This window comes from Rutilus rutilus (assembly GCF_951802725.1).
Source record: "Rutilus rutilus genome assembly, chromosome: 13".
NCBI lineage: Eukaryota > Metazoa > Chordata > Actinopteri > Cypriniformes > Leuciscidae > Rutilus > Rutilus rutilus.
The window spans coordinates 40,307,246-40,319,602 of record NC_140218.1 but is presented as its reverse complement, the minus strand read 5'-3'; the positions used below and the strand labels follow the sequence as shown (position 1 = coordinate 40,319,602).

Genomic DNA, 12,357 nt, shown 5'->3' with positions numbered 1-12,357 from the left:
TAAACTTTTTATTTTCCTTTGCATTTTTCTCCAGTGTAATATACTTATTATGTTAGTAAAGTAGATGAAATATTTTTTATGCAGCTTGTAGTTCTCATTAGTTATGTGTGTGAAACCTAGCCTTACTCAGTCAAAAATGATCTCTAGCCCTGGGACTTTCAGATCTTTTAGTGCTTTTTTGGGTTTAATTCTGTTTGATGAACCACCAGGGAAAGGCAGTGCTCTGTACTCTTGGTACTTGTGTAAAGTAAAATAAAAGTGAAGTTAAATCATCTAGTTTTTCTCCCTGCTCCTCGTGTCAGGGCCTCCCAGAGTTCCCCCAATACCTGGAGGATGTGAGCCTGTGCACTGTGTGCAGGGTTTAAGGACTGATGATAGTAGCAAGACTGGCCCCAGTCACCCATCACTCTCTCTTCAAATACATGCTGGACTTCAAATGAGGAGCCAGAGGACATTGGAATTGTCCTTGAAGACATCAATGAATTACAAGATGTGGATAATGTACCATTAGCTGTTGCCATGCTGTTTCGACTGATGTATTCCCTGAACCTCAGTTATCCTGCTGACCTCCACTACTACCTTTTGAGGTAGAGACCAAATGACTTTTATGTAACTGGAAGGAGGTGAACTTTCTAACAAAGCACTCAAAAACAGGCTCTACCATTCCAAGAGTCAGATACTGCGCTGCCAGCTATGGACCACAAGACATCTGAATTATCCTCAAATGCATCTTTGGTGTTTTTATACAATTTGGACTGTTATTTAATTTCTCTTGATGACAGTGGTGTTAATATTTGTGTTTGCTGCTCTGAAATATGAATATATTCCTGTTGATATTCTGTAAAAACTGTTAAAGCAAGGTGACATATGTTTTGTGAATCCATTGCAATTTATGTCAAAATAATCAGTTATGAATTAAATAGCTGTATGCTCTAGTCCTCACTTTTGTGTGGTTTGAATGATGTTCTGTTGATGCGACAGCAGTGTCTACTGTTTGCTATTTTAATCCTCTGTGAGATCAGCTGAGGCACTGCACTCCAGTCCTCTTTTGGGTCAGATAGAACAAAGGGTTAGTACACAACTCTGACTCTGACGTTACTGACATTGCTAATCTTTTGTATTTGGAATTGCACACAGTTTAACATGGAACTGATGCAGTACATTTGAATTTAATTCCTTTGAGTAACATTAGCATTAATCAATCAAATTGCAGTTACAGTTGAAAACCAGGTACATCATGCAATTACATTTTGATTACAAATTGTCATTACGGTAACTGAAAAAATCAACATGATTCTTTCAAACAGTCTAATATGAATAAACTATTTTCTAAATATATATAGACATGGATATATAGCATTACTAAATCCTACACTCAAGATCCAAACATGGTAATGTAGTTGTCACTTAAAGGTGTGGAATGTCTTGTCAAAATACCATCATAAAATTCTAGACTTCTGGACCACCACTGTACACCCATGTCCACACTGCATAGGCCTATACATGAAAAACACATCTTTAGAGGAGGCTTCATTTAATGGGTGATTTTCACATGGTTTTACTCATGTTTCATTAACATAACAAAGTAAATATCATTTGAAGTAATACAATCGTCTTTAAAAATGTTGGATGAAGACGTTATATTTAGCAAAACAAAATCTACAAGAGCTAACCCCTCTGTTGATTGTGTGTCTTATATATACTGTAGCAACAACAAAACAGGTAGTGGGTGTTTGGGTGGTGTGACAGGAGAGCACAGCAGCCATTCTCCGAAAGCCCTCTGTGATGCCTTGCTGATGTGAGAGGGTAGTGGGAAAGGGTGGCACAGCAGTGTCGAATCCTCATGGGCACAGTTATTCAGTCATGCTGTAAGAGATTTCCGGAGAGCAAAGAGATAAAGACATAAGACTATATTGGATACAACTAAAAACTAACAAAATCTGTGTCAGAGAGTTGCAGTTGAATTTCATGCCCCATATTTGTTGGGTTTGGACACCACCAGTGCAGCTACAGGAATACCAGACACTTGAAAAAGTCAAATACAGACTTGAATATCTTTCGGCTTCCCCGAAGTCATAAATATGACAATCTTTTGGTTTCCCTGCAAATAATCCTAATAATACTTCTTTCATTAATACATTTTTTTTTATCCAAAACTACTTATTCCTACAATCACATGAAATATGGACAGATATTTACTATGACACTGTACTACCAACATATTAATGTAAGTGGGAAGAAAGACAACTGTATAGTTCAATATAGGCTGGATCATGAAAAAGGAGATATAACATATTGTCCCACAAACTGAAGTAAGAAAATCATGATCTAACCGTGACAAAAATCTAATTGTAGTCAGTCACTTTGTTTTTGCCATACTTGGTAACCATTTTATAAAAGCAAAAGCTCAGTTCAAGCAGGATTGATATTATATCACAGTTAAGGAGGTTGTCAGCCCAACATGAACAGTGCCCCTTAAAGGGGTGGTTCGGGATTTTTGACATCGGACCTCATTTTTAAGTCAGCCTGGTTGTTATTCATCAGTGGAGACATTTTAAAAAAAAAATTATCCAGTCCTTATATTTGGATAGTTAGCCGATGCTAGGCTAGCGCAAGTCAATGGTATATGTTAGCCAGCCATTAAAAACCGTTTTACCCACTCCACAGTGCACCAAACGCAAATCAATTATAACACTAGACTATCGATGCAAATGTCCGTTGAGAGAATAATGTTAGAAATCAAACTTACCTTTCAACACATTGCATTAGTTATAATTTGTTCCCTGTAATCATAAGCCTTGTCTACAGCAGCAGCGGAGTGATATTGATTACCTAGGCAACCGAGTGAGCCGGTACACACATGACGCGAGTGTATTTACCTGCCGCTGGCACACTGATTATCACTAACGTCACATAAGCAGAGTAACGTTATCTATAAAGACTATGGCGACGTCTGAAAGCCATGATGACAAAGTGTCAGACTTTGAAGAGGATGAAGACGATGAATGTGTATTCAACGAACCTTACAGGTTTGAGCCGGAATACACAGACGAGGAATTAATTGAGATGGATAAAAGGGCAGAAAGAGAAACGATGTCTGTAGAGACAGTAGCCGCTAGTGCAGCCATAGAAAACCGTGATCGAACATCAGGAGACTGGTGGTGCCAGTGCAGAAAGTGTATGCTAATGCCGACAGAAGACAAGTGTTTCTGCTGCAGGGAGTGGGACTTAGTTATCCCACAGTTAACAGAACTTGAGCTGGATAGTAGTTTTCAAATCTTAGATGTGTCTGATCAAAGCGCCGCCCGAGACAGACCAATCTGTATAACAGAGCACCCTGACTTCCCACCCCTTCTGACTCGAGGAGTACTGGAAACTTTTTTTTCATTTGATAAAATAAATTGGAAAAAAAGATCCGGACCGGCTGGACTCAATGGCCAGTTGTCAATGATGTAACTGAAATGTATTCAATCCAAACAATATAATTACTTGTTGTCTACTTCTTAATTATTGTACATTTTTATATGTGTAAAAACTCAAGACACACTAACCCCCGATTTTTTTCTAACTTATTAAATTAGGCAGTACAGATTGGTGGCTTACAGAATTGTTCTGGAGTGGGGGTTGAAAGGAACACAGCTGGGAAGAGGGAACCGTCGTGTTCTTCCATCCTGTATAGTGACAAGCATCAGAAACAAATACCCTTCAGAAACCGGGCAATATATAGGATTTAGGGAAGCACAAGATGCTCTGCGATTGTTCTAAACACTGTAGACATCTTGAAAACATTTTCCACTGCACCACATCTTTGCAATAATTCAAATATTTTATTTCAAACACAATTAACACATACATACACTATTTTTGTTACAGATGAAACAATACTTTGTTACTTTCTCTAATTGTAATTTGTAATTGAAAAAATTAAAAATAAAAGTGGATATAGATAAAGTGTTGTAATGTTGCTAGTAATGTAATTATAATAACAACAATGGTTCAATAAAAACATTTGATGATTAACTTTTGACTTTTTACAAATGATTGAACCGTACTTTGCACCACACTAACGTAACAGTTAGGCCTTTATTTACTGGTTGTATTTGAAAATCGGGAGACATGCTGTGAAATAATCTCATCTTTGTCCGGTCTTGGAGTGTCGGCTATGTTTTTTGATATAGTAGCTGGTTGCTTTATAGAAGAATTCATTTCCTTCTCTCTGGATGTCTAGTTGGTTTGCGTAGTGTGTTTGCGCTGCGCGTCTGTGTTGCACGTCATCACGCAACACACACATGACCGGCGTCGGCCAATAGTGAGCCTACGTGGTGACGTGCAACACAGACGCGCTGCGCAAAAACACTACGCGAACCAACTAGAGGTCGAGAGAGAAGGAAATGAATAGTGGAATAAAGTCGTTATTTTTGTTTGTTTTTGTGCACAAAAAGTATTCTCGTCGCATGATAAACTTAATGTAGTGCCACTGTAGTTACTTGGACTATTTTAACGATGTTTTAATAACTATTCTGGGCCGGTGAGTTTCGGTCACACTGGAAGCCTATGGAGGAGTCAAAATTCTGTCAGATTTCATCAAAAATATCTTAATTTGTGTTCCGAAGATGAACGAAGGTCTTACGCGGTTGGAACAACATGAGGGTGAGTAATTACTGACAGAATTTTCATTTTTGGGTGAACTAACCCTTTAAGGAGTAATTGTAAAAACAAACAGTAATATAAAGTCACAATCATCAATATATAGAATTATCACACAACAATATATGTACATGACTTCAATAATTATTGATGACGCAATAAATAGCACATTAAGTTTGCATGATAATGATTATCACCAACATTTTGCCTGTCATCTTGTCTGCTTTCTATGTCAGAGGCAAAAGCGTGGCTTGTGCAGTTCCTTCATGATGAAAAGTTTTATTCATACACAGAGCAGTTGTCAACAGGTGAAAAAAGGCGTCTTTAGGCCAATAAAGTGTTTTCTTGACAACTACAGATGAGCCCCTTTCACACAGTGCGATGATCCCGGCATAATCAAACAAACCCGGGTCGAATCCCGGGTCACTTTATCCGTGTATTTTCCGGAATCTCTGTGTGAAAGGGGCTTCGGTTTGAAAGAACAAGTTCAAAATGCATTTCAAAGTTAATCCACTGTTCTGGTGCATATATAAAAAGGAAAATCTGAAAATGTAACATTTCCATAAGAGGATTTGTCCTAATCAGTTTAATTACTATTTATTTAAGGTTATTACATTTTTGGACATTATCTCCATGATCTATAGAATAAATATGTTGTTGTCATTTTAAAGTGTGTATAGGCCTACTTGCATTATTATGCAGCCAAAATGGCAATAATATTATTTATCCAAATTTTTTCAGGGATATCATATATCGCACATCAATAAATAGCTATTGTGACAGGCCTAAATATTAACATACCAAATTTAGAATCTATTTGTTACATAATCAATTACTGATGGATTAGAGTTGTGCAGTTATGCATTATGTATAGGCTTACCATCAGAGGTTATTGCTTGCTGACGGCCAACATTCTCGTTGTGGTCCATCACAGAGAGTAGGGTACGTGCCTTCATAGAGTTGTAGCTGAAGTGTAGCCTCTTCTGAGTGTACTTCAGCATTGCACTGTGGTAAACTTCCAGGTCTCCTGCCGTTTTTATTATATTGTTAGTACCTTGTGAATGTTCTCAAAATATCTACAGCACTGATGGCAGCATGTTATTTTTTGGTAAAGCATTAAAAATATTTATTTTAGTGCAATATACAAGGAGTGTAAACGATCGACTACATGGTAGCAGCATACATAGTGTACCTGTATGTTTGAATAGAGTCATGTGTTTGAGGTCTTTCAAAAGGTTCTTGTTCAGGACGTGGTCTGACAGTGTCTTGAATGCAGCAGAGTCTTTTTGCAGCCATTTCTTTCTTCTCTGCTGCTCTTCAGTGAGGTCTTGGTGGTAGCAAGTCCTCTCCTGTCCGTCTTCCTCCCACCGATGGATGCCACAAATGTGATGCAGAATGGATGTCCAGCGGCGTTTCAACTCCTGAAAAAGATTATGCGTTTCAGGACAACAACAAAAAACATTATTTGCTTAGTACAAAAATCAAGAAACACATCTCATCAACTTACCTCGGCATCACCACCACATGACTGGCAACACCACCAAAAATGATTATTAATTGCCTTTATCCAAGGCAGCAGATCATTGTTTTTCTTATTTTTAGCAGCCACAGTCAACTTCTTCTTCAGTCCTAATAAATAAAAAGTTCAATGAGGGAAGAAATGAAAGAGGAGTGTGTGGGTGCTTCTACATAGTCTGATTGCAATTAGTAAAAAGCTTACCTTTTGCTACATGCCATGGATCAAATTGATGCTGGATGTCAGAGTAGGTCTCCTTCATAAGCTTCCTGATAGAAGGAGAGCGGTCTGTGGTGATGGTATCCACAACAACTCCTGCCTGAAGCAAACGCTCCAGACACCTCCGAAACCCCAGTGTCTCCATGGCTGGTGAACTGGTAGCCTCTGTTACCTTTATAATGACAATAAGTATAAATGGATACAACAGTATTAGAGTACAAGCATTGTATACATTGATGGGTATTTACCTGAACTAACTCAACCATGATGATTTCCTTTGTTTCATCACTCATGAAACTGTATGTAGTGTACTTGGCACTAAATCCTGGTGAATCTGAACGACCATCACCGCAGATTGAAATACCACCACCAATTGTCTGTAGTTGTAGATTCCTCATTAACTCTTTGTGATGGTCTTGGTATGCATACTCAATCACTGGTATGAGGTAGGTGGACTGCAGGGAGTAAAATGTTGTCTTCTTGGGAATTTGGAGATTCAGTAGCTCAGCCCAATCAAAGATTTCTGTGTAAGATGAGCCTGTGAACAGGATGGATGAGGCCACCAGCAGGTTGTTTTCTGGCATTCCACACAGTTGAGGACATGACTCCCATTCCCCTGAATGTCCTTTCAAACAGCTCCACTTGATGTGTATGCGCGTCCCAGCAGTGGTCACATTCTTGTCTTCCTCTTCAATTAAAACACCACACTGGTGGCATGTTGTGAAGAGCTGCATTAGCCTTGACTCGTTGACAATCCATTTTTTTTCTGACCAGTTTTTGGCTCCTGCCGCGGAGGATATGTTGGACTTGGAGGAGCTAGTGGAGCTGCTCAGTGGAACAAAGGAGCTGTCAATTGGGTGAAATGATGGGTCTTGAACTGAGCTCACACTCAGGTCCAGTGAGTTGTCATTTTCAGATTTAGCTGTGTTTTCCTTTATAACAACAAAATAAAAATAATTATGCAAGCATACCAACTGTTTCAATATGGCAGTGGACAACAAATGTCTATTGCCGGTCAACCTGAGAGCATAGAGACTGTATTGAAACTAAGTGACAATTATTATTTTCCTAACACTGTTCTGAAAACTAAATGTTAAATACCATATTGAAAGTTAATGCACTGTCCTTTTATAAAAGCGTATAATCCTTGTTATCATCAGTGTAATCAAAGTATGTAAAGATATTTAATGGAAGTCATACATGTCATACAACTCTCAACTCAAGTTCAATCTCTTACTTGTGCTGATCCTGCACTATTGGTTATTCTATACAATATAAATAAATGTTATTATAAAAATTGTATTAACAAAAATTAAAATATGAATGACACACTCCTATAAATTCACACAAATACCTCAATTTGGCTCAAATTTCGGAGAGGACGGAAGGCAAAATAGAACCCTGATGAAGAACGCTGTTTCCGAGGCCGTGGCGCTGCCTGTTTTGGAGTACTGATGAACAACTTCACTGCACCAGAACACCCAGTTGACTCCTTGTATGATCCTGGTCTAGAGGAGTCCTTTTTAGGGGTGGACTGAGGTACAGTGTACAAATCATGTATTTCCTTGGCAAATAACAAAAACAATAGCATATATAAATATATTGTATTGGTATACACAATATAAAAACAAATAAATAACTATATTAGCTTGTAAAGACAAGTTGCTTACATAACGTTTTACAGACTGCTGATTCATTTTTTACAATAACTATACATATATAACTAACGTTAGTCAAGTCACGTTTATTTATATAGCGCTTTTCACAATACAGATTGCCACAAAGCAGCTTCACAGTAAATTATAGATAATTATGTAACCAGGTTTATTTCTAGTGGAAAAAGACAATGCGATAATGTCCACATTGGTAAGGATAATCAACAAGATTGTAAGCTGAATAAATGAATTAAATTACCTCATAACTATACATATACCCTTATTGAAACTGTCAATCTCCACAATTCATTGAATTGTAGCAGCTAACGTTATCTCAAATAATTTTGTTGTTTTAATTCTGTCAGATTCGAAAAGGACTAGCTTCATTAGATAGTTATAGTAGCCTAAAAAAGTTATTACCTGTTCATTTGTAGTTGTTGTTGTTGGTTCCTCTGGAAATACGGTTGGAACAGCATTCCTTGTCAGAAACGTTTTACCAGTTTTTTTTGTTTGTTTTACGAAATCGTCTTGACTAAAATGATCGCTGCTAGGGATGGGGCCGATCCGATCCAGTATCGGTATCGGGACCGATACCAGCGTAATTCACGTATAGGATTTTCCCGAACCAACCTGCGGAGATTTCCGATATCCATGAGCCATGTATGCGCTTTAACGTTGTCTGCTGAAATGACTCCAAAAGTGATTCCCGCCGGCGAGTCTGTTAGCTGGCTGCAAACTGCGGAATGGATTTCCTGAAAGGAGGCGCGGCTCAATGAGACACAGAGTTATGAGACACGCCCCCGCTCAGGAAATCCATTCCGCAGTTTGCAGCGAGCTAGCAGGATAGCATTAAGCAGCATTGTGGCGGCTAACCAAAATGTCCGCTGTGTGGAAATATTTCACATTAGAAACACCGCAGAGCAAGACAGCTAAATGCAACGTTTGCAAAGCAATTATTCAGAGAGGCGGATGCTCCCTCGCGTCATTCAACACAACTAATGCAATAAAACACTTAAAAAAGCACCACGTTAAAGAGCACGAGGATTTTTTAGCCAGCGGGCAGAAAGACAACGGGAGCTGTCAGGAATCACTTCTGGAGTCCTTCCAAAAGCAAGGTAAACTCCAGGCAGACAACGTAAAGGCTAAAGCGATTACCGAGAAGTTGCTCAACTTTATCGTACTCGATGACCAACCATTTTCAGTGGTGGAAAATGCTGGATTTCGCAGCCTGATTGAACACTTGCAGCCACGGTATAGTTTACCATCCCGGAGATATTTATCAGAGACTGCGTTACCTGAACTATACAGCCGAGTGTCAACCAAGTTAGCTGATAAGTTAAAAGGAGTTCCAGCCCTGAGCTTTACTTCAGATATTTGGACTTCAGATGTCTGCCCAATGTCGCTGATAAGCCTCACAGTGCACTGGGTTGACTCAGATACACATGGCCTCTGTAGTGCGGTGCTTCATGTAAAAAAGTGCAGGGGTTCACACAACCGAGCTACAATTGCAGCCTCCATTACAGAGATGTTAAATCACTGGGAGATCCCTCTGGAAAAAGTGCACGCTGTTTTACGGGACAATGCACGTAATATGAAGGCTGCGATGGAAGACTTGGCAGTTCCTAGTTTGGGCTGTTTTGCTCACTCGCTGCAGCTCGTTGTGCAGGAGGGACTAATGTCACAACGCAGCGTTAGTGATGCATTAGCAAACAGCAGGAAGATCGTAGCACATTTCAAGCATTCACAGCTCGCACAGTCACGCTTGGAAGACCTGCAGCATGAAATGCAAGGTGCGGAAAACACGACCCCACCAACTCGTCTTGTTCAAGATGTTCAAACAAGATGGAACAGCTCCTTTTATATGATCAAGAGCCTTCTGAAAGAGAACCGACCTCTCTGTGCATATGCTGCTGACCACAACTTGCCGGCAACACTGTCAGCCAACGAGTGGGGTTTGCTAGAAAAAACAGTAACGGTGCTGGAGCCCTTCGAGGAGTTAACCAAGAAAATCAGCTCAGCGACCTCCACTGCAGCCGACGTAATCCCAGCCGTCACCGTTTTAATTCAATTCAATTCAATTCAAATGTATTTGTATAGCGCTTTTCACAATACATATTGTTTCAAAGCAGCTTTACAGAAAGTGCATTTCAGAAATGTACATAGAGAAATACAGTTAGTTAATCATGTATTGATTTAGGGCATAAACATATCGCCAGCGTCGAGTCGTCTCGTCACGGGCGTCGAGTCTTCTCTTCACGGGCGTCGAGTCTTCTCTTCACGGGCGTCGAGTCGTCTCTACACGGGCGTCGAGTCGTCTCTTCACGGGCGTCGAGTCGTCTCTTCACGGGCGTCGAGTCTTCTCTTCACGGGCGTCGAGTCGTCTCTTCACGGGCGTCGAGTCGTCTCTTCACGGGCGTCGAGTCTTCTCTTCACGGGCGTCGAGTCGTCTCTTCACGGGCGTCGAGTCGTCTCTACACGGGCGTCGAGTCGTCTCTTCACGGGCGTCGAGTCGTCTCTTCACGGGCGTCGAGTCTTCTCTTCACGGGCGTCGAGTCGTCTCTTCACGGGCGTCGAGTCGTCTCGTCACGGGCGTCGAGTCGTCTCTTCACGGGCGTCGAGTCGTCTCTTCACGGGCGTCGAGTCGTCTCGTCACGGGCGTCGAGTCGTCTCTTCACGGGTGTTGGGGCATCTGTAGTTTCCATGGGAGGCTGGATACAAACTGGAGCTGACGATCTGTATTTATCTCGGGACTAGCGTCCCGAGATAACAACAGAAAAGCAGATGGGAAATAATTAGCATAGCTGCTGTTCATAATATTAATGCATTCAATCTGATTCAACTGTGGTATAAAAGGTAAGTATTATGTGAATGCTTGGCTAAAGAGATGCGTCTTTAATCTAGTTTTAAACTGGGACAGCGAATCTGAGACTCGAACAATATCAGGAAGACTATTCCAGAGTTTAGGAGCTAAATGTGAAAACACCCTCCCTCCTTTAGTGGACTTAGATATCCTAGGAATGACCAGAAGCCTCGAATTTAGTGATCTTAAGGAGCGCGATGGATTGTAGGGCGATAGAAGTTCCGTTAAATACAGGGGAGCTAAACCATTTAGGGCTTTATAGGTCAGTAGTAATACTTTGTAATTGATACGGAACTTTATAGGTAACCAGTGTAGAGATGATAGAATTGGTGTTATATGATCATATTTTCTTGATCTAGTTAGAACTCTAGCGGCTGCATTTTGCACTAACTGTAGCTTGTTTATTGAGGATGCAGGACAACCGGCTAATAAAGCATTACAGTAATCTAGTCTCGAGGTCATGAATGCATGAACTAACTTTTCTGCATCAGAAACTGATAGCATATTACGTAGCTTAGCAATGTTTCTAAGGTGGAAAAAGGCTGTTCTTGTAACATATGAAATATGATTTTCAAAAGACAAGTTGCGGTCTAATATAACACCCAGGTCTTTTACTGTAGAGGATAAAGTAACAGGACATCCTTCTAAATTGAAGTTGTATTGTAAGAGGTTTTGTGGGCAGTTTTTTGGACTAATAAGTAATACCTCCGTTTTATCTGAATTTAATAGCAGAAAATTACACGTCATCCAGTATTTTATATCTTTAACACACTCTGTCAATTTAGATAATTTATTGTTTTCATCTGGTCGTGATGAAATATATAATTGAGTGTCATCAGCATAACAGTGGAAATGAATTCCATGTTTTCTTATAATATTACCAAGTGGCAGCATGTATATTGAGAATAGCAGAGGGCCTAACACAGATCCTTGCGGCACTCCATAGTTTACTGGAGTTATGATCGATTTTTCCCCATTTAAACAGACAAAATGGTAACGGTCTGATAAGTACGATCTGAACCAGTTTAATGCCTGTCCATGAACACCAGTGTAGTTTTGTAGTCTATCTAAGAGTATTTTGTGATCTACAGTGTCGAACGCAGCACTAAGATCAAGTAAAACTAGTATTGAGATACAGCCTTGGTCAGAAGCTAGAAGTAAATCATTTGTGATTTTAACGAGCGCAGTTTCAGTGCTGTGGTGCGGTCTGAATCCTGACTGAAATTTTTCATAGATATCATTTTCTTGCAAGAAAGAGCCCAGTTGAGCGGACACAACTTTTTCTAGTATTTTAGACATAAATGGAAGATTTGAAATCGGTCTGTAATTTGCTAGATTATTATGATCTAATTGTGGTTTCTTAATAAGAGGTTTTATAACTGCCAACTTGAATATTCTTGGAACATGACCTAAAGATAAAGACGAGTTAATAATATTGAGGAGAGGCTCTTCCACTACAG

At 39.8% G+C, this 12,357-nt stretch overlaps 1 protein-coding gene across 1 annotated transcript; it reads right to left on the bottom strand.

Annotated features, from left to right (window-relative positions):
- Window positions 1-1,462: 1,462 nt before the first annotated feature.
- Window positions 1,463-8,546, bottom strand: LOC311303091 (uncharacterized protein). The gene is made up of 8 exons (XM_084429365.1): window positions 8,458-8,546; window positions 7,737-7,946; window positions 6,631-7,314; window positions 6,368-6,554; window positions 6,155-6,276; window positions 5,840-6,068; window positions 5,528-5,674; window positions 1,463-1,866 (listed from the first exon to the last, which is right to left on the bottom strand). Exons 3-8 carry the CDS (start codon window positions 7,114-7,116, stop codon window positions 1,862-1,864), a joined length of 1,176 nt encoding a protein of 391 aa, XP_084285491.1. The 5' UTR covers window positions 7,117-7,314; window positions 7,737-7,946; window positions 8,458-8,546; the 3' UTR covers window positions 1,463-1,861.
- Between the last annotated feature and the right edge of the window lie 3,811 nt (window positions 8,547-12,357).